The 22036-nt window shown below is 38.7% G+C and overlaps 1 protein-coding gene across 2 annotated transcripts in view; it reads right to left on the bottom strand.

The window, feature by feature from the left end:
• The window catches only part of anks1b (ankyrin repeat and sterile alpha motif domain containing 1B), a 276601-nt gene that overhangs the window by 197369 nt on the left and 57196 nt on the right, over nt 1–22036 (bottom strand). For both annotated transcript variants that reach the window (XM_066667270.1, XM_066667271.1), the window contains exons 2-3: nt 11986–12066; nt 6210–6366 (exon numbers count right to left, since the gene is read on the bottom strand). In XM_066667270.1, coding sequence (XP_066523367.1) covers nt 6210–6366; nt 11986–12066 — 238 coding nt within the window. The remainder of the gene's footprint in view (nt 1–6209; nt 6367–11985; nt 12067–22036) is intronic.

Raw genomic sequence — 22036 nt, 5'->3', positions numbered from 1 at the left:
ACTTTCACTTGCCTTATTTGGTGCCTAATGTGGAGCCTCAATCTAAAATCCTGCTCAGTTTTATGAGATTGTGTGTGCGCATATATGTGTGTAGTTCATGACAAATGAAAATAATTGCAGCATTAGAGGTGGGCAATATGTTTATAAATGATCATTTTTGCAATTGAGAATGTTTTTTTCTGAGAACATCATAGACGTAGTGGGTACTTTAGGAACAGTGTGATACACTAAGACGACATCGTGACTAGGCATTTTTGTGCAGCACAGTAGGTGAATCTTTTAATAAATATCAGGTGTTTTCTGATATTTTAGTATTGCTGTGGCAGTAGGGGTGGCGATTTGGCCCTAAAATAATATTACAATAGTTCAGGGTATTTTGGCAATAATGATGTCCTTGATGACAACACACTGAAAAATACATGTATACATTTCAAAAACTGACTATTGCAACAAAATCAATATTATATTAGTATGAATGATAATAAATAAAATTATATTTTATATATTTATAATTTATTTAATATATATTAATATTATTAAAGGCTTCTTTCATTTCTAACATAATTCCATGGTTTATTGTATGTCTGATATTTTATAACCAAACCATCTCCACAGGCCACTCCACTTTTTTGGAGCAAATTCCTCCACTTCAGAGACACTTTCCACTGTACTTCACTGTGACTAAATGACTCATGGGCGGCACGGTGGTGCAGCAGGTGGTGTCGCATTCACACAGATCCAGGGACCTGGAGGTTGGGGTTTTGAGTTGCGCTCCGGGTGACTGTCTGTGAGGAGTTTGCTGTGTTCTCCCTGTGTCTGCATGGGTTTCCTCCGGGTGCTCCGGTTTCCTCCCACAATCCAAAAACACAGGGTGGAAGGTGTATTGGCGACTCAAAGGTGTGCGTGTGTGTCGCCCTGTCCATGGTGTGTTTCTGTTTTGCACCCAGTGATTCCGGGTAGGCTCCGGACCCACTGCGACCATGAACAGGATAAGTGGTAACAGACAATGAATGAATGAATGAATGAATGAATAAATGACTCATGTAAAGAACGTATGCGATATTATGGGTAACTGCATGATGTCATTACGTAAACAAGTCTGAATATCACTAATATCATGATATTGATTTTTTTATACCGTTTTAAAAATTATGACATCATTATGGCACAGCCCTATGTGGCAGTTTTTAAATGTGGCACTATGGTTGCCTTTTGTCTGTGTGTGAGTATAGCATGATATGACCAAATGTATATGGACACCTGATACTTATCCACATATTATGATAGTTTCTTAGACATCTAATTCCACACCATGGACATTATGGAGCATGTCTATGGAGATTACATGACTATGTGCTTTTGAAGTGTGAAAAAACTGAACCTGATAGTTAGGAAGGATGCCCAAATTATTTTGTCCACTTCTGCATGCTTAAGAAACATTTATATTTTTTAAATATAGTTCACCACTATGTAGCCACAGACTAATATAATTTACAGACACACACTTCTGCAACACTCATGATTTTCCATACACACACTTCTGCAACACTCATGATTTTCCATCTATGTCTAAAGCCTGAAAGTGAGATTCACTACTTCGTTCGGTCATTCGTTCATCATCTGTAACTGCATGATCCTGATCAGGGTGGTAGTAAGACTAGCATCTACTTAGAATCACTGTGTACCAGTGTAAATTTTGTTAATGAAAACAATGAAAAAAATATTCGCTGACAACATATTTTTCACAACAAAACAATGATTTTCACTTTTCATCAATTAAAAAAAATAACTGATTTGCACCAACTGATGGGCACCAGCCATTGCAGGTCATTTTTTGTATGTTCTGTGCTCCTGGGTGCACAGGGTTCTAAGTGTTGGACCTATTATCAGTTTTATACCAGTGGAGACGAGGCATGAGGCATCTCATGTGATGAGGCATCTCAGACATCTGATGCAGGAAGTCCTAAGAGATTGGCTTCACTCTCTGGGTGGGCTGGTTGGCCCCCTCCCTTCCATCATAATACAGCAAGGTGCCAGCCAGCACTGGTGTCTGTTAGCTAATGTGACAGACCTCAGCAGTTGACGCTTCTCCTTCTGCACACTGACATGTCTAGAGATGTTGTTTTAGAGGCTGTGTGAAAAGAATGTGGTGGACATTGTGTAACACATACTTGTACTCAACTTCCCACTGTTAGTGGCATCGTGTCTGATAGTAGGAGTTCGGCTAACAACTAACGGGGTGGGGCACAGGAGATATGTAACTGTTGGGTAAAATCATGCAGGATTGTGTAGGAGAAACTCAGGAATATTTCCCATTATCACATGTGCTATAAATACTATAAAATCTACATACACCGTGTGTGTATATTCAAGCTGGGATGCATAGGAAGCATGGGAAACATGGGGTGTATTGTCACAGCAACTCCATGCTGAGGTGTCTGGCATGTTGCCTTAGCACACACTGACACCACACTGGGAGACACAACCTTTATATGTGTAGCTCAATAAATATAGATGATAGTTTTCCTTTTTTCATCATTCACAGTTCCTTAAAACCTTTATCTTCCTTCCAAACATCATTGCTATCTGACACTTTTTTCAGCGTGCAACTATATTTGTGATGCTGAGTGTATATGAAAAAAGAGACCTACAATATTTAAAAACAGTTCAGACATTTCTCCAAGAAGAGATCTTTTCTATATTCTCCATAAACCACAGCCAGAGCTTTAGAGCAAGTCTGAGCATGTAGTACAAGCAACATCACACAGCAGCAAGACAGATGCAGCTCTTAATTTAAACTGCAGGCAGAGGTCAGTGTTTTGAATCATGAAAAACATCTTAACAACAGAAAAATGATACGCCTTTGCTTACTCCATTCTACATAATTAGCAGCTGTGCCTGAATTATTGCCTCTGATTTTCCTTTCATTTAGAAAACAGCACACCAACAACTACTGTCTAGATCTTGAGGCCGCTCCTAGAAAAAAAACTGCATGTGTCATTCTCCCTGTCGGCTAACTAATCCATCAATTACACAAAATGCTATGTATACACACATATGTACACTACATGGTAAAGGTTTTTGGACAGCTGCTCATTCCAAAGTCCAGGTATTAGACTGCATTTAGCCACAAGAACATTTGTAGTTGTTATTGGATGATTAGTTCTAGATTACAAATGCCACTAGAACTCATCCCAGAGGCATTGGCTGGATCTTCAGCACTCTAGAGAACATAGGTCCATAGTTTCACAGCCCACAGCAAGCTGACTTTAACGAATAACTTACAAAACTTTAACATCGGCCACCTATTAGGGTTTTGCCACCAAAAGATGAAATACTAAATATAAACAGTAATAGTCAATTAAAATATAAAATATGCAGTAGGAATATGCTCTCTGTGGAGGATGTGTTAATTTATTTTCATTTAGAAAACCAGGAAAACATGTCATCTGATCATACTTCTGCATACAACTTTCAGTAAAGCTTTACAGGGACTGATTACATGAAAAATTCATGTCATATTTATAAACAGTGTGGTAATACTGCACTACAATTACATAATCACTTTGAAACATTCATTAAATACACTAATTCATAAGTAATGAGCACATAATGTTATAGGGGGAAACATAGTCAATGGTGTTTAATGCATATTTCACAATCTGTATATGAATGCATTAAAATCTACTCTGGGAATAAACAGCCTGTGAGCGTCTAACACTGTCTAACACTAAAACCAGTCTACTGTAACATTATGACCAACTCCTTGTTTCACTCTTACAATGGACACTCACTGTCCATTCTCACAGCTCCCCTGACCATACAGGAGCACTTTGTATTTCTATAACTACAGACTGAAGTCCATGTGTTGCTCTGCATACTTTCTTATCCCCATTTCACCCTGTTCTTTAATGGTCAGGACCCCCAGAGGGCCACCACAGAGCAGGAATGATTTGGGGGTGGAATCTTCTCAGAGACACTGATGTGGTGGTTGCGTGTTTGTGTGTGACACTGATACGAGTGGATCAGACACAGCACTGCTGCTGGAGTGCTGAAGGCAGAATTTTCTGAATACATAAGATGCCATTTATATATTCATGTACAGAAATTATCACATTGTTCTGTGTCTATTTCTATATACATTACTAATTAAAAAATTGACTTAAGGAAGGCTTCAAAATGATTATGTAACTAAAATGGGCCATGAAAATTTCATATGTACATTGTTAGAAAAACTGTCACTTTGGTGGTGCCCTCAATGTTACATATAGAGTACCTGGGAACATATCTATATCATATTCTTATATGTATTCTTAACTGTATCATATCTTAATTGTATATTTTAAAGTTGTGTTGATTTCATATGTCCAATTTCATCTCCAGGGCTTGTGTTACAAAAATTACAATCTTACAAATATTCAATTCTTCTTCCAAATCTGTATGTACTTTTAGGAACAAAACTAGACTTTAATAACACTGTTGTAGCTTTAAAAATACATTTACACAGTTTGTACCTTTAGGAACCCTAATAGAATATTTAAAAATGTAAGCAATAGTAAATGTGTATAGTACATTTGTACAGGAAGTGTACGGTCTGTCCTAATCCCTCTCTTTCTTTGCTCCAGGGAACGGAGAAAAGAATAATCAGTAATTCTGGTGGGAGAGAGCTTTCTATTTCAATATTCAGACGTGTGGCTCTCTGCACTTGAGATGAATTGAGAGAGTGGATTGATTTTCTGTCTCTAAAGCAGTAATTCATAGCGTATCTGACACACACACACACACACACACACACACACACACAAAATGTTTATTACTTAGACACACATGCACAAATATGCAAATGTAAACACCATCTCCTCATGACATGCACATACACATACACTCACACACAAACACACACTGTGGATTACTTAGACACAAGTGCACAAATATGCAAATGTAAACACCATCTCATCATGACATACACACACACTCACATACACAGACACACACACACACACTTTGCGTGCATTTGTACATTATTTATCATGCACTAATACCTCTGAGCCATTCAGCTAATTGAGTTCACAAACTTAATCCACCCTGTGCACCCTTTTCTACTGATGCTTGTGTGTATATGTGTGTGTGTGTGTGTGTGTGTGTGTGTATGTGTCTTACTGCATATGTCTTGGGACAATACCTATACAACAGTTAGTTTTAAATGATGATCCTATAAAAGAGCAGAACAGCAGCTCTGATTTAGAGGCAACAGCAGTACATAACATGAGCAACAAATTTCAATACAAGTTACGCATCAGTACACACCTCTCTGCTGTATAAAGATCACTGAGCCTGTGTATGCATGTGTACACGTGCGTATGTGGGTGTGTGTACAAAAATGTATTTTTCTATTATCTTACCCAAAGAGCTTCCCCAACCATGGATTGTAATTTATACAGAGGAGATAAAACAAGCTGAGTACAACATGATATATTACACACACACCCACATACACAAAGAGAGTATGAGTTACAGGCTGCCGTCTCTCGGTCACTCAGGGATAGTCTATATGGCCTGAATCATCATAAACACCTCACAGACAGAAAGACTGATCACTCCAGCTTCTCTTTCTCTTTCTCTCTCTTTCTCTCTCTCTCTCTCTCTCACACACACACACACTCGCACACATGCCCACTCACTTGAGATCTGCACTGGCAAGAAACAGAAGCCCGAACCTGATCCCTATCCGCAATGTTGAGAAACAACCCAGAAAGGCCTGACCTGAACCCACTCACATTCACTGAGCTTGACATATCTCTAATACACTGTAAACAGTGTTTATTGGTATGTTTTTTTTTTTTTGGAACTGTTGATTGCAAGTGGCAGAGAGGAACATTCAGCCTCTTCCAGTGTAGTAAAGTTCCTCTGGCTACTGACGCTACTGTAGAAATGCATAACACACCTGGAACAAGCATAACAACAGTAGCCCTACCTACAAATAAAATCTCTTCAGTAAACAAACTTAAATCCAATTCAATCCCGATGTACCTGATATACCTGGCTATACCCTAATAAGATGCTGGTCATATCTGGCTGAAGTTGGATAGCCAACACAAACACTCTATAAATAAAAAATGTGTACAGAAAATTAGACAAAGATCCAATTATTTTGATAGGATTATGGCCCACATTGCTGTGTGTGTGTGTGTGTGTGTGTGTGTGTGTACCTGTTCATTGACCCTGCAGTGGGAGGGCCCGTGGTGGATGAGAATTCGGACAATGTCAACGTCTCCCCTCCAGGCGGCCAGGTGTAAAGGGAAACATCCTTTACTGTCAGCCATATTAGTGGACGCTTCACACTGCAACAGCTTCAGCACAACATCCCTGGTAATACACACACACACACACATACATACAGAGAGAGAGAGAGAGAGAGAGAGAGAGAGAGAGAGAGAGAGAGAGAGAGAGAGAGAGAGAGAGAGAGATTACAATCACAACTAGAACCGCAATCCTTTTTTCAGACATTTTCCTTATCAAACACAAACACATGTTCATGTAAAAACTTTATGACACAACATACCCAATAATAACTTATGTCATAACTAGCCTTTTATCATATCATTTTTTTATCTCACACTTCAATATCGTATTAAAACAAAACACAGTGCAATTTTTAATGTAACGCTGCAAGCTATTACATTTTTTCAACATTTACTATGGTGCTTCATACAATAGCAAAGTAGTTTCATTTAACTTCTGGAATGCTCATGTGTCTTTTCATGTCTTTGTTTTCTTCTATCTAGCACAATGAAAACAAAATCACAAAAATAATTTCAGACAACTGTGTAAATGCTGTGTAAACAGCCAGGCAAATAAAAAAAAAATAAAAAAGTTAAAAAGGGGGATGCAATCTTTTTGTGAACGTTTATATCATGAACATACACTAGCTGTTTATTTTATGATTTAATAGGGTATAATGTAGAAAGTTTTACTAGCAGTTATATTTCACACAAATTCCAAAAGTTTTAATACTTGCTGATTCCTTATGGGGTTTGCAATGGTTATGTTAGCAACAAGCTAATGTTGGAGAACCTTCGACTTTGAGTTTAACGTAATACCTTAAGGAATCATGTATGCGATACATAATATTTAATACATACTGTACATATACATGTTTTTATCATATGTTTTGGACACATGCACATCCAAGATACCTTTAGAAATTAAAGATATTAATAGGTAGCTTGTGACCCCTTACTGCAGTAACATCTTCTATTTTTCTAGGAAGGAAAAATAAGAAGAATAACAATTCTGTGAGGATTTGATTGAACTCAACCTAAAAATTCGATTGTTCAGCTGTTCCACAGTCCGATGCTTGTCTACGGATATTATACATATATCAAACATATGTCAATATCTGTGAGCACAAAGGTGCAAATTAAAGTAGCTAAATTCCCTTGTTATATGGGGTTTCTATATATACAGTGTCCCCTAAATGCGAATGGGAAGAGAGGCTTTTTTCTGTATTAATGGTTTATGGGCTATATAGCACTTGGAAAGAAGTTCTTCAAGCTCCTGCTGGCTTAGGTTTTGATGGACATTTTCTATATTGAAGCATGTGGAGCAGCTAATGGACTTGGTGAAGCAGCTAATGTGCTTCTGGTTAACAGCAATCTTGTCAATAACCTTCTTTAGCCTGGATTTGACCGTGACATTTCAGGTGATGGCTTTCTTAGCGAACATGCTATGGTTTGGCTTGGAGCAAGTAATGGTGAAGTTAAAGAGGCAGTTATGTGAGGTGTATTTCCTCTGTCAAATAGCCCCTTTCAGACATGCACCGTAACCCAGCACTTTTATAGACATTATGCAGAGGAGCTGTGTGAATGTAAAAATTCAAATAATTTGTGACAGACATTACCTGGATTTTTTCTGCCAGGCCTCTAGTACAATGTCTGGGTGGTGTGAAAGCTAGCCCATTTGTGAATAGAGGCCATTTTCTGAAGTGAATTCACGTCGTGCCTCCTACAGGTGCTACACAGGTGGAGCAGCATACTCTGTTTTACCTTCCGGATGAACGAGAGTCCAGAGTGCTGCTGCGAGTGTTCTGACTAGCCAGAGAAAGAAGGATCATATGACACCTGCACTCCAATCACCACACTGGTTACCTGTTAGTTTTAGAATAGATTTAAAGGTTCTAGTAATGGCTCTGAAATGTATTCATGGTCTTGCTCCTCTTTACTTTAGGGAAATTATTTTAGATATGGTACAGCGAGAGCTCTTAGGTCTGTCCACAGTAATCTGCTGGTAATTCCCAAAACTAAGTTAAACATTGGGGAGACTGGCTTCAGCCACTATGGCCCAAAGCTCTGAAACTTTCTTTCTGAGGATCTCAGAGCCTTTCATCTGTTAACACCTTCAAAAAATGCCTTCAAATATTTTTTGTTTAAATCAGCATTAAGGAAATTTCTATTGTTGTAACTTTATGCTTTCTTTTTTTTAACTTTATAAAACTTCTTTAAATCTTTAAAAAATATTTTTGTTTGTTTTATAATAACTTTGAATCATGTTTAATCATTAGCAATTCATAATTTCATTTAATAATTAACAATTACCTTTATTGCACTATTTTGATTGTTACACTGTTTACTCTTTCTTATTTCATACATTTTTAGAATCTCTGTAAAGCACTTTCTGTAAAGCCGGTAGTGTCACAGTCACACAGCTCCAGGGACTTGGAGGTTGTGGGTTCAATTCCCGCTCCAGGTGACTGTCTGTGAGGAGTTTGGTGTGTTCTCCCCGTGTCTGCGTGGGTTTCCTCTGGGTGCTCCGGTTTCCTCCCATGGTCCAGAAACACACGTTGGTAGGTGGATTGGCGACTCAAAAGTGTCCATAGGTGTGAGTGTGTGAGTGAATGTGTGAGTGTGTGTGTTGCCCTGTGAAGGACTGGCGCCCCCTCCAGGATGTATTCCCGCCTTGCGCCCAATGATTCCAGGTAGGCTCTGGACCCACCGTGACCCTGAATAAGCGGTTACAGATAATGAATGAATGTATGAATATTACTCTACATGTGTTAAAAGGCAATTCCAGAACATGTCCAGACCTGATTCTCTAGTTCATATATGAATATGACTCTTGATTCTCCTGTAGTACAATACCAGCAGCCAGAGGTTATGCAGAACACAATGTAACACAAATAGTACATTTATTACTGGATATTTAGATAGGACATTATTTAACTATCATCCATTCATTGTCTGTAAATGCGTATCCAGTTCAGGGTCACGGTGGGTCAAAGCAGGAAAACACACTGGATGGGGTGCCAGTCCATCACAACTCACAACACACTCACACATTTTCTTACACATACAGACACCTATGGACAATTTTGCATGGCCAGTCAACCTACTATTGTTTGTTTCTGAGCAGTGGGAACCCATCCAGACACAGAGAGTTCACACCAAACTCCTCACAGTGACCTGAGGCAGAGCTCGAAACCACAACCCCATGACTCTGGAGCAGTGTGACAGGAACGCTACATGTTGCGCCACTGAGCCAACCCAAAATGGGTTCATTCGTCAGCATTTCATGGCGGTATCACTGCAGTAAGCACGGAGTGTTTAGTGTCTTCTGGGTAATTTCATCTTTGTTTGGGTCGATTTCCGCACACCCGTGAGTGTGGGAATACACAATCAATCAGAGTCAGATAAACATGTGCTGCAAAACATTACTGAACTTAAATCCTGGTTCCTTAAATAAATCTTCAAATTTTTTATCAGATTTACTGCTGATCTTCAAAATCTGAGTATGGTGATGACATGATTATTTAAATAATTACATAACTGCTGAAATCAGATGGTGATTTTATTATTGGTGTGTAATCTACATAAATTCAGTCACAGGATCTACAACTGAGAATCATGGAACCACAGAAGCCTGCAGGGGACTAAGCCTGTGCTAAAATTATTTCCACTTAGTACTTATTTCTATCTTAGTACTCATTTCTATTTTAAATGAGATGTGAGAAAAACCTTGTTCAATATTAAAGATCTTTTGCCTAAAGAAGGTTTAAAGATTTTCTTTTTCCAAGCAGCATACATTCAAGCCTTCCTTTACAACTGACTTGTGACAGAAGAGGATTAGGCTTTGGAAAGTCTTCATTAACAGCAATGTGAGAGGGACAGGTCTCTGCAGAGTTGATTTCATCCTTTTTTTGGAAGTGGGATACAGGATTTGAAGCAGCCAGGCTGAAAGCACAGAGCCAGGAATTGATTGAAAATCTCTGTGAATGCTGAGGCCAGCTGGTTGGCACTAAACCTTAATGTGGTGAGGAATACTAGCTAAGACAAAGACAGAGAGACACAAAAATAAGAGCACAAAAAGAGTTGATTTCTCCATTATTACATCTCCAGAAACTCTGAAGTCATCTTTAAAACAACTGGATAAAATTTTAATAGGAAATATTTGGGAATGGATTACAAGAATATGAACCAAAATATCACTTTTAAGAAGTGGAGAAAGACATTATTTATTTATTTATTTAAAAAAAAAATTAAAGCAGATTTTTTATATCTTCAGTCAGTTTAATCTATTGTAATAAGTTAACAGTTTTGTATTATTCCTGCATCATCCAAATGAATATATCAGGGTTGATTTAATAACCAGAAAAACTCAATCACACACTATAATTTTTAATATTTAAATTCCTTCCCAAAATGGTACTACTGTAAATAAGTCTCTATATTTTTCATCCAGAGTTCTTTTTTTAACAGTCTCCTTAATCCAGGAACTGGATAGATGGCTCTTATATATACAATATATAGACAAAAATATTCAGAAAACTACATTACACCTACAAGTGGTCTGTGATATCCCATTCTAAATCCATAGACATTAATATGGAGCTGTTCCCCCTATTTGTAACTATAACATCTCCCGATCTTCTGAGTGTATCTGTGGGAATTTTTGCCAATTCATCTAGATAAGCATTTGCAAGGTCAAACACTGATGTTGGATGAGAGGACCAAAGGTGTTTGATGGGGTTGAGGTCAGGGATCTGTGCAGGCCAGTTTGGTTCTTCCACACCAAACTCATCAAACAGTGCCTTGATGAGTTTTGCTTTGTGCACTGGGGCACAGGCATGCTGGAAGAGAAAAGGACCTTCCCCAAACTGTTGGAAACATTCAGCTGTCCATACTGTATTGATATGCTCAAGAATTAAGATTTCCCTTTACTGGAACTAAGAGGCCTACTCCAGCCCTTTAAAAAACAAACAAACCCTGTAGCCTTATGCCCCTTAAACAAAACTTTAAGTTACATTCACATTACAGGACTGAGTGCAATCAAAAAGCATGTGTGTTTCACAACTCTCAGAACACAATCATGAGTAAATTTGGGATTACTTCATATGAGAATTTATATATTTACTTATGTTTAGTTATACTGTTTATCTTTGTGTTTAGTGTCTGTGTCCATGCATGTGTATCAGAGACCCTCCTCTTGATAGTAAACACTTCCTGAGTCACAAATCAAAAAATTAATGTGACTGAAGTGGCACTCAACCTTTTACTACCTCTGGGTGCCACAACATCAACTCGGTTTTTCCCAAACATAAATAAGGGCCAGGAACTCCACTGTATGCTGTGAAAGGAATGCGATCATATGATTTTATACCAACCAGGTTCATCTAGGTTTTAGTTGAAATTTTTGCTACTTGGAACTTGCTGAATTCTGATATCATACAATTACCAGGACACCAGAGTTTCTATGTTACATTCCATTTGTACTAGGAATAATAGAATTTCAAATAAGAGTTTAAATAGAATGCAGCTTTAAAAGTCAGGGGTCCTGGTAAGTGTATTTTGTCTGGATGTGAGAGATTTGTCATTGGGGAAAAGTGTAAGTACATAACAGATGTCCCTCTAAAAGATGTCCCCTTCTGTGTGAAATTAGGTCTGAAGTGTGTGAAGTAAGTGAACTTAACATGATTGTGGTAGGTGTGTTTACCTGTGTCCGTTGAGTGCAGCATGGTGTAGAGGTGTGTATCCAGAACTGTCAGCACAGTTCACATTCAGTCCTCTCCACATGCTGCAGAGAACAGAGAAAAACAGCACTCATTAAATACAGTCTGTACGGTATCACGGGTAACACTTCAGCTGCCTCAAAGGCATATTGAACTTATTGGTCGTTTAATCCATTCTCAAAATTCTAAACATGATTTGCAAATGCTCAAAGTGGGAGCTCAAAGAAGCACGACATCCAAAACCACACATAACCAATAATGAAACATTATAGTGGGCTGTACCCACTACAAGGAGGTTTAACACACTACACTGTTGTATTCAATGACTACAGACAATCCATAGAAACAGGATGAAAACATGACTATCAACTCTTTTATTCATTTATTGACTTTGTAAATGCTTGATAATCAAAGAAAACGAAATCTACAAAATACATGTCAGTAAAATCAAACCAAACAAAAATCCTATACTGAATCTGAATATGCTAATCTCCACAAAGGAGCCCTCAGCTTCAGACATTGCAAATTATGTCCCAGTGTGCATTAATAGTGTGCTTGAATACTAGAGCAACATTATTCAGTTATTATGATTATACACTCAACAATTATTGTCAGCCTTGAAAATGGGTAACATGGGATTTGAAAAAATATGAAAAACAGCCTTAGTTGTTAATAAGCCTGATTTTCGCACTGAAAATACAAGAGGAATCAAGCTCTTCAATGACATAATTTATCTTGCACTTTCTTTCTACATCTTTGTTTCCTATTGCAGTGAAGATGGAATAGGTCAGCAGCCTCTTAATGTTTCAGTGAGGACTTCTTCAAAGTTTTAGCACTTCATGATACTTTCAGCAGTACAATACAAAACAGTACCAGTGATGGTTACATCTGAGGGTTTGAGCTTATAAGAGGACATAGCAAACACACACACACACCCACACACACACAGACGCCTAAGGCCAGCTGTGCTATATGTCCATAACTAGTGCATGAACAGTCAATAGGACACATGTCTAGACTGATCTCAGAAAATATTCCAGCTGAGGGAGAGGGTTCATAATGAACCCAAAGTCTGAAACATATGAATACACATATGTGGGTTACACATATTTAATATATTTGCTGCCATGTCTAACTATTTATCTAATTTTATTTCTTTCTAATTAATTTTATTTTTCAACATACTTTGAGTGCAGCAGCTGCCGCATACACTGTGTTAGCACTTCAGGAAAAATGGAACAATAAATGCAATATCATCTAGTTACGTTAACTGATCCATCTAGATCCTTTATCTGTAAGTTGAGAGAACTTCTGGTACATTACGCATATGTCCATTCAGACAGAGATCTGTTCAATTTTGAGACCAAGTCTAAACTTTGAATTATTTATTTTGTTCCTCAAACCATTGCTGAACAATGTGAGGCTGGGTGCATTAATTCCCCTGAAAGAGGCTACTGCAAATAAAGAACACTGTTACCATGAAAGGGTGTACTTGGTCCACAACAGTGTTTAGTTAGGTGGTCGTTGCCAAAGTAACATCTGCATAAATGCCAGGACAGTTTGTTTTCTTCCCATAGTATGTCCTTGTGCTCTTCCCCAATTAAGCAACGCACACACACGCGTGTGACCACATAATAAAAAAAGACCAGGCCACCTTCTTCCATTTCTCCATGATGCAGTTTGGACACTTTTCTTTATAGCCAGCATTACCTTCATCAGGTATTTGTGCTACAGTAGCTCTACTGTGGGATGGGGCCAGGCGAGAAGGCCTTTACGTCCCTCGTGCATCAATAATCCATGAGTGCCCATGATCTGTCATCAGTTCACCGCTTGCATTCCCTTGGACCAATTTTGATAGTTACTAAGCACCACATACTGAGAACATACTACACGACCAGTTGTTAAGGAGTTGCTCTAACTTTCTAACTAGCTGTCAAACCATCCCTATCTGGACCTTGCTGAAATGTCTCAGATCCTTGCATTTCTCATTATTTTGTCACTTTCCAGTCAAAATATGCATCTCCAAAATAGCAACTTTACAGGAGAAGGAAAAACCTTCTGTATCTTAGTGCCTTTATCTGATAGAATTGTTTTAAAAAGTATAGCATGAGCATGTAGTAGCCTAAATGAAATGATTTAATCAATCTGCTGTATCAGATGAAATAACGTATGAAAACCTCTTAAATAGAAAAAGGCATGTGTAAAAAATAGAGAGGCATTTGACCCAGACCACGCTCAGTACAATGATCATTCACTCCCACACCAACAAAAACACACAAAAAATCTCTGTCAATTGACATTTGTTACTAGTTTATATTTATAATAAATACTTAAAGGCAAGGTGGCACGGTGGCGCAGCAGGTAGTGTCGCAGTCACACAGCTCCAGGGACCTGGAGGTTGTGGGTTCGATTCCCGCTCCAGGTGACTGTCTGTGAGGAGTTAGTGTGTTCTCCCCATGTCCGTGTGGGTTTCCTCCGGGTGCTCCGGTTTCCTCCCACAGTCCAAAAACACACGCTGGTAGGTGGATTGGTGACTCAAAAGTGTCTGAATGTGTGAGTGTCTGTGTTGCCCTGTGAAGGACTGGCGCCCCCTCCAGGGTGTATTCCCGCCTTGCGCCCAATGATTCCAGGTAGGCTCTGGACCCACCGTGACCCTGAACTGGATAAGCAGTTACAGATAATGAATGAATGAAACTTAAAGGCAATGTTCACAATGTCAGTGTCAGTAAATAAGCAAAAAAAAACAAAGGGTCTTGGTCTGGTATGCTATGCTAACCGAGATGAGGATGCTGCTCCATTCCTGCCCCATAGGTGGGGAATATTGACTTATTTATGCACTTTCAAATTATTTATGTAGGATCCCTCTATAAATTCAGGAGACTAGCTGCATGAAAGTAGACACAAACCGAAAGTTCTACAAACTAAACAACTCGAGTTACAAACAAGTCTCTGCGGATATTCAGACAGTGAATCTTACAGACAACTTCAGCTTACAAACTACTTTTTCTCCTCAAACATTGGTATGAGACACTGAGCTTCTAAACATAAACAAACCAGAGGGAACTGCGGTTCCCCACAATTGTAGACATTGTCTGTAATTTTAATTATCTCATAACTTTGATTATTGACTGTACATGTACAATTGTTCCTAATGTAATGGTGCGGTTCCATGGCAGCCAGCTAAGAAAGAAGAGCTGAGAAAGGAGCCCAATTTAATTAGCTGGAAGCATTAGATTAAGCCAAAATAGATAAGCTCCTCAGATCCAAGCCTCTTCTCCTCACCAGATTAGACAACTATGCAGAAAATGTCCTTTTTTACATTAAGCGTCACTCTGTTAAACCTCTCTCTCGCTTTCTCTGTCCCTCTCTCTGATGCAGTATAGGAAAAAAAGAACAGTGCTGTTTTGAAGCAGAAAAGTGCTGTGTTTAATCAATAAGGATGCCTCATGTGTGAAATTATGGATTTGATGACAGTCAACAAACAGAGAAAGAGAATGAATTCTAACAAGGCAGAGAAAGCAGTGAATGATACTAAATGTGTGAAGTGAAGAGGAATGCATTAAAGACACTGGCTAAATGCATGCATACAAGCATATAACAACATACACACACGCAATCACACAAACACACACACACACACAGAGGCAGTGAAAGGTTGTGAGAGGGAAAGCCCTGCTGCAGCTTAGAGAGTATGAGTCATCCCAACTGTGTGTGTGTGCGTATGTGTGTGTGTGTGTGTGTAGGGGGAATATTCTACAGCTCTGCAGCACATATAGCGTACAGTACCTCTGTATAACTTAGAATCTATAGAAGATTGAATCATAAGTGAGAGAGGGGAAAGAAAGAGTGAGACAGTTAAGGAGAGAGGGACTAACAGAGAGAACAATTAAAATGAGAGAGAAAAAGAGAAGACAAAGAAAGAATGACAAAAAAGAGAAAAATGGAGATACAAAGACCCTTTTATTTACATCAACTTAAATTACATGTTTAAAAAGGCAAAGGTGTTCTAAAAGGGAAAAAATAAAACTCAGAACAGGAAAATGCACACACACACACACACACACACACGTCTCCAGTGAAACCTTAACACGCCCGTGTCACCAACAGATGGAAAACTTCCATTAATGCACCATTTTTCCTGAAAGCGAGCACTGTTATGAGCGCCTTTGATAGAAAACAAACTCCACCCTCAGACGGGACTCCACCAAGGCCTGAAACAGCCTTACAGTGTCCGTATCCTGCCTCTCAGACATCGACCTATTCCAAATTAACAACAATTTCCAAACTGCTAGCTTTGCTTTTTCTATCCAGACAGCCTTTTGAACACCTGCACCCGAAAACAATGAAGGTGAACAGAAAGCCCAGGTCAACAAAGAAAGAAAGAAGACAGAGCTAAAGTGAAAAGAGAGTGTTCTAATTTTTTTTTTTTTTACCTCAAAGTGCTTAAAAGCGGAACCTTTGCCCTGACCAAGGTCACCCAAACCTTGCTGCACTGTGATTGGTCACAGTGAGGCCCATATATTGGGGAGCCTGTGCGTCAGATTGATTGGCAGCGCCTACTGATGCCCCTCTCCTTTCATTTGCACTGGAGCATGATTAAAACCAGACACAAGCAATCAATAACCACATGGCGCCCCAGGGACAGAGGAAGTGAATTGTGAATTGACATGGAGTGTCCCCTGAGTCTGCTGTGAGTTAGCGTGCGGGGCAGCCTCCTCCTGAAAAACTGCAGACGTCTTCCCAGCACGCCAAGTCACACACAGCTGAAGTCTCTGTACAAAATGCAGGTCAATTACATGCAGTCCGCTCTTTCATATGCTCCTCCAGTCAGTTCCACGATAGGCTGCTATTGCTCAGCACAATTTGATTACTGTGAGTCCGTCCGATCACCGCTGGATCTCTTTTCAATTACACACGTCAGCATCAGAGCTTCAGGAGAGCAGTGGAGATTATACAGAGAGAAGGTGAACTGTCTGGACTTACAGCGGTGATGCTACTGTATCTAACAATAATACAGGTTTACATACACACATCAGTTATTTATCACCTAAATCATCAATCTGCAACAAGTTATTAAATCTACAGGTGCACCAATATGGGAATTCTGGTCTGCAGATGTCTGATATAATAATTATCAACCAAATTTATGCAAGCAATGAAATATATGGTGCCTCCTGAGAAAATGCTGAGCCACCTTTAACAGCTAACTGGTCCTTACAGAGACCTGGAGTGGGCACCAGACAGAAACACACCATGGACAGGGCAACACACACCAATCCACGTGTGTTTTCGGACTGTGGGAAGAGACCGGCACACCCAGAGGAAACCCACACAGACATAGGGAGAACACACCAAACTCCTCACAGAGCGGGAATCGAACCCACAACCTCCAGGTCCCTGGAGCTGTGTGACTGCGACACTACCTGCTGCAGCACCGTGCCACCCAGCTTTAAACTCTCTTTTTTTATTATAAAAATAATATATCTACTCAAACTAATAAACAATAAATTATAAATAAGTGAAAGTTAAGTTAAAGGAAAGATTAAATACAAAGAAATATCAGTGGCCCATTAGCATTTTAACTGTACAACAATACAGTCATACAAATATAAGAGTGCTGCAGCACTGCCTTTGTGCTTCTCCACACTGTCAGGGTTGAAAGAGTCTGAGCCAAACAACTTTGATCTACCCAGTCATCTGTCTGTTCTTTTAGAACATCCAGTTTTCTTGCAGCATAAAATAAACAGGTCAGCAGTTTTCGGTTTAAAATAAGGGCAAAGTCAAAGCATGGCAATGATCTTAAAAAAAAATTGTATATTTGCCTATACTGATATAATTCTAATACTGATGCTTTTCCACTGCATGGTACCTACTCTGCTCGAGTCAATTGGGCTCTACTTGTTTTTTAGCCCATGGTGCCTGGTAAATTTAAAATTAGCAGCTCCCTCCCTCACCCACACCCCTAAAAAAGAAGCTGGTGACATCTCAGTTGGATAAAACAAATATGATCAGTACTGTAACATGGAGATTTTACATAGGGCTAGTTCATGTTGAATTTCTGCATTTCATGTGTTTTGTACTGTCTCTGGCCAATCAGCGCTCTGCAAGATCTACACGTTATGTTTAGTTGAGCCGAGTAGGTACCATGCAGTGGGAAAACGCTAACATCTAAAAGTGGTTTGGCTCAGAAATATACACACATTATTTCAAGACAAACGATGAACAAAGTGAAACCCTTGTGGAAAACACAACACTAAAGCGCCTCATAAAAATCTCAAAAAACATCACATTGTGAACCCCCAAACACTGAAATGCTATAAAACATGCCACAAAAGCACAATTAAAACTCCTGCAAATGCAGCCCTGAGTCTGGCACTAAGTATTAACTATGGACCAGTTACAAAAGGCAAAAAGCAAAAAAGAGACACTTTGAATAAAGAAAGGGAACTGCTGAGGCCGGGAGTCCAAGAGGGCAAATAGCCTCGCTTTATGTGTGGGTTGGATGGCCCCCCTCTCGCCAATCACACAAGCACAGTGCTAGCCAGCATGGGCGTCTGTTGTCTGATGTAGCAGATCTGGGCAGCTGCCATTGTTCTCCTGCATGCTGAGCTAAAGATGCATTATGTTAGTAACATTTGGCAAAGGAGCAGTGGCCGGCTTCTCTGTGAGTTTGGCACTGGCAACAACTAAGGTTTACAAAGAAATTTGGAATAATAATTATTGATTTATTTTCTATATATATATTTTAACCTTGACTTTAAAGCTAGGTTTTAATTTTTCTCCTTTGTTTTTAATTAAGACTTTAATTGTCACTGTTTTCAATTCAATATTTTATGTAAATAAAATGATCTATTATTTACATTTATAAAAGTAGCTATACAAATTATTATTAATGTGATTATAAATTGAACCGACAATTTTGAATTAAACATGTGATAGATACACTGATTATTAAATTTTCAGTTTTCAATATTGTATGAAAATACTTATAAAGTAACACTAGATAAGATTTGGTATTTTTACTCCTGATAGCTTTACACTTGTGTCCTCAAATCAAGTCAAATCAATTGAGGGGTCATACCCTCCCCCAAAAATTACATAGTGGTACACACCTATTCTCCCTGTTACAGGTCAGTGATGCAACACAATTATTTGAAGCTGTAATTCATGGTATAAACACAATGTACTGTTGCTTTAAGGTTAGGAAAAAATTGCGCACACTAGCTCTCAATATATTGCTTTGTAAGCAGTAAATAAATTGCAGGTTGCAACATAATCTTCTAACTTAAATGCGTTGAAAATAAGTCCAGTTGCTTGGAAACCTCTTCAAACTCTAATAATATCAGTGTTATTATTATCCCTGCATATGAAGCAGTGCAGATGGTGGCGAGATGTTGTCTGATGTAGATTACACGAGAGCCCTGATACCCAGGACACTTAGCCACAGCATATGGAGATCCCACAGCTGCTGCTGACACACTGCTATAGACACTGATCTGCAGTTACTGCTCTGTGTTCACCCTGTTGACCAATTAGGCACATGAAAGTGACCGATGAGGTCAGCACACTCTCATGTGAAGGACATTACTAACCCTAACATGACCTGAGTCCCAGTTATCATCTGATAAATATAGGCCCCATTAAAATCACTGTAGCCTTGTAACTGAGAACCTGAAAGGTTTTTATAGGGGACTATCACAGATATTGCTGAATAATTCAAGGCTGAGATGTAAACCAATTCATTAAGTGTTTAAATATAAAATGCATTATTGTAGAGAAGCTAACAGACTTGGGAGTTCTTCACAGTGATAGTCATAGGAACCAGGGGTCACAATGTCTACAGTGGAAATAAAGTAATTTCATTTACAAACCAACAGAGGCTATGAGTCTTTATGGCATTTTTTCACTGAATGGTACCTACTTTACTCAACTCGGCTCTTCTCTGCTTTTATTTTGGAGGGTTTTTTTTTAAGTCCCTTCTCGATCCTGGTTCCAAGCGAGTAGCCAGACTTGCCAATCATGAATAAATGCAGACCTCCAGCACAAACTAGCTGCTTGTAAAATTGCAAAGCTACAGTAGAGATCACTTTTTTCTTTTTTTATCCAACTCACAACGGCAGTTTCGCAAAATTAAGCTGCTGTTTTTTAAACAAGTAAAAACGTTCCTTGGATTGGTAGCAGATGAAAGAATCCAGAGAGAGGTGAAAGGTGCAACAAGGAATGAAAAAACTACACTGATATATGCCTGAACAGATACACACCTAGGCTGTATTCTGTATTTAAAAAAATCCCAAACAAAATGTGAATGCACTATGAAAAAACAACGCTTAACCATTGTTGTGGATTCCCAAAGCTCATGGTTCTCAATAGATACTGTGTTTTGCAACCTCAACAGCTATATTTCTGGGCATAGCCGTTGTAGTGGACAATGAACCAGGTACCAGGGGCCAAAAAGTGAGAAGTTGAGTAGAGTAGGTAGAGCAGGTTTGTAACACACTCACACGTTCATTCTCATTTAACAAATGTACTACTCCATGATGGGCTTTTTTCAGTGCTTTGCTTCAGCGACATCATGTGCCCTTATAACAAATTTGGTTCATAATGTTAAAACTGATCATTTGTTCTTGGGGACTATTTTGCCTACAATGCCCTGCAAATGCCTCTCCCCAACAATGACAGAGAACAGCTTTGTCAAACTCATCAGGAATCAGACAGTGTGTTCATAAACCAGAGTCATTATTCTGTAAACTATTCTAATTGACCACGTTCCACACATCTTAATCAATTAATTATGCAGAAATCTAAAAAGGAGAACTATTGTCATTCCCCTTTAACACTACACACCACCAATCAGAAATGCTACTGTAATCACTGGGCATCATCAATGGCTCATATGAGTCATTTTATTAATTGCCTCTCTCCATAACTGAAGATAATGCATGGTCACAAAAACCCCCATAGGTGCAGTATAAACAGACAGGCTAAGAAAATACAGCTCAATACAGGAAAAACAATGCAGATAAAGGAGAGAAAACAACCTCACTTGGAGAACAAAGTGAATCAAACTTGGACAAGAGGTCTTTAAAGAGAACCAAGAACGGAGATTAGAGGCAATTACATGAAGCACTCATCATCTGATTCGTGAACTTGTCGTGCGACTTTAAAACACGCCAAGATTTGAGCACACTTAAGATGACAGCATGATTCAGGATAAGTGTGTGAAATCAAGCACCAGCCTACCAGGCCTGATTTACATATCATTAACATGAAGCATGACCAAACTCCTACAGATATGAACGGAATAAGCAGAAAGTATAATTCAGAGGGTCATAAGCCATTTTTTAATTACGGTGTATTTGTAAAATATAACCATACCCACTTTTGCCTGAATTACCTTGTGCACAAATCATTTGATTTACTATCATTGTTGTTCTTATGTTTGTTGCTATTAAGTGTTTTTGTAAGGCAAAATGCCTTTATAACAGATGTGAGTTTCATCACAGAGATATGAAATATAAATAAAAGAAAATGAATATGAGGATTGAATGATGAATATCTGATCAAATAGTTCAGTGAAATTTGTGTGCTCTTATTTTTTTATTACTATATTTGACTGTATGCAGCTTTTAATACAACCCCAATTCCAGTGAAGTTGGGATGTTGTGTAAAACAAATAAAAACATTATACAATGATTTACAAATCCTTTTTAACCTATTTTCAATTGAATACAGTACAAAGACAAGATATTTAATGTTCAAACAAATAAACTTTATGTTTTTTTGCAAATATTCACTCATTTTTAATTTGAGGCCTGCAACACGTTCCAACAAGTTGGGACAAGGGCATGTTTACCACTGTGCTACATCACCTTTCCTTTTAACAACACTCAATAAGCGTTTGGGAACTGAGGTCACTAATTTTTGAAGCTTTGTAGGTGGATTTCTTTCCCATTCTTGCTTGATGTACAACTTGAGTTGCTCAAAAGTCTGGGGTCTCCGTTGTCATATATTGCGCTGCATAATGCACCACAAATT

This window comes from Hoplias malabaricus, chromosome 4 (genome assembly GCF_029633855.1).
Source record: "Hoplias malabaricus isolate fHopMal1 chromosome 4, fHopMal1.hap1, whole genome shotgun sequence".
Lineage (NCBI taxonomy): Eukaryota > Metazoa > Chordata > Actinopteri > Characiformes > Erythrinidae > Hoplias > Hoplias malabaricus.
The sequence above is the reverse complement of the archived record's forward strand: the minus strand, read 5'-3'. Positions and strand labels throughout refer to the sequence as shown.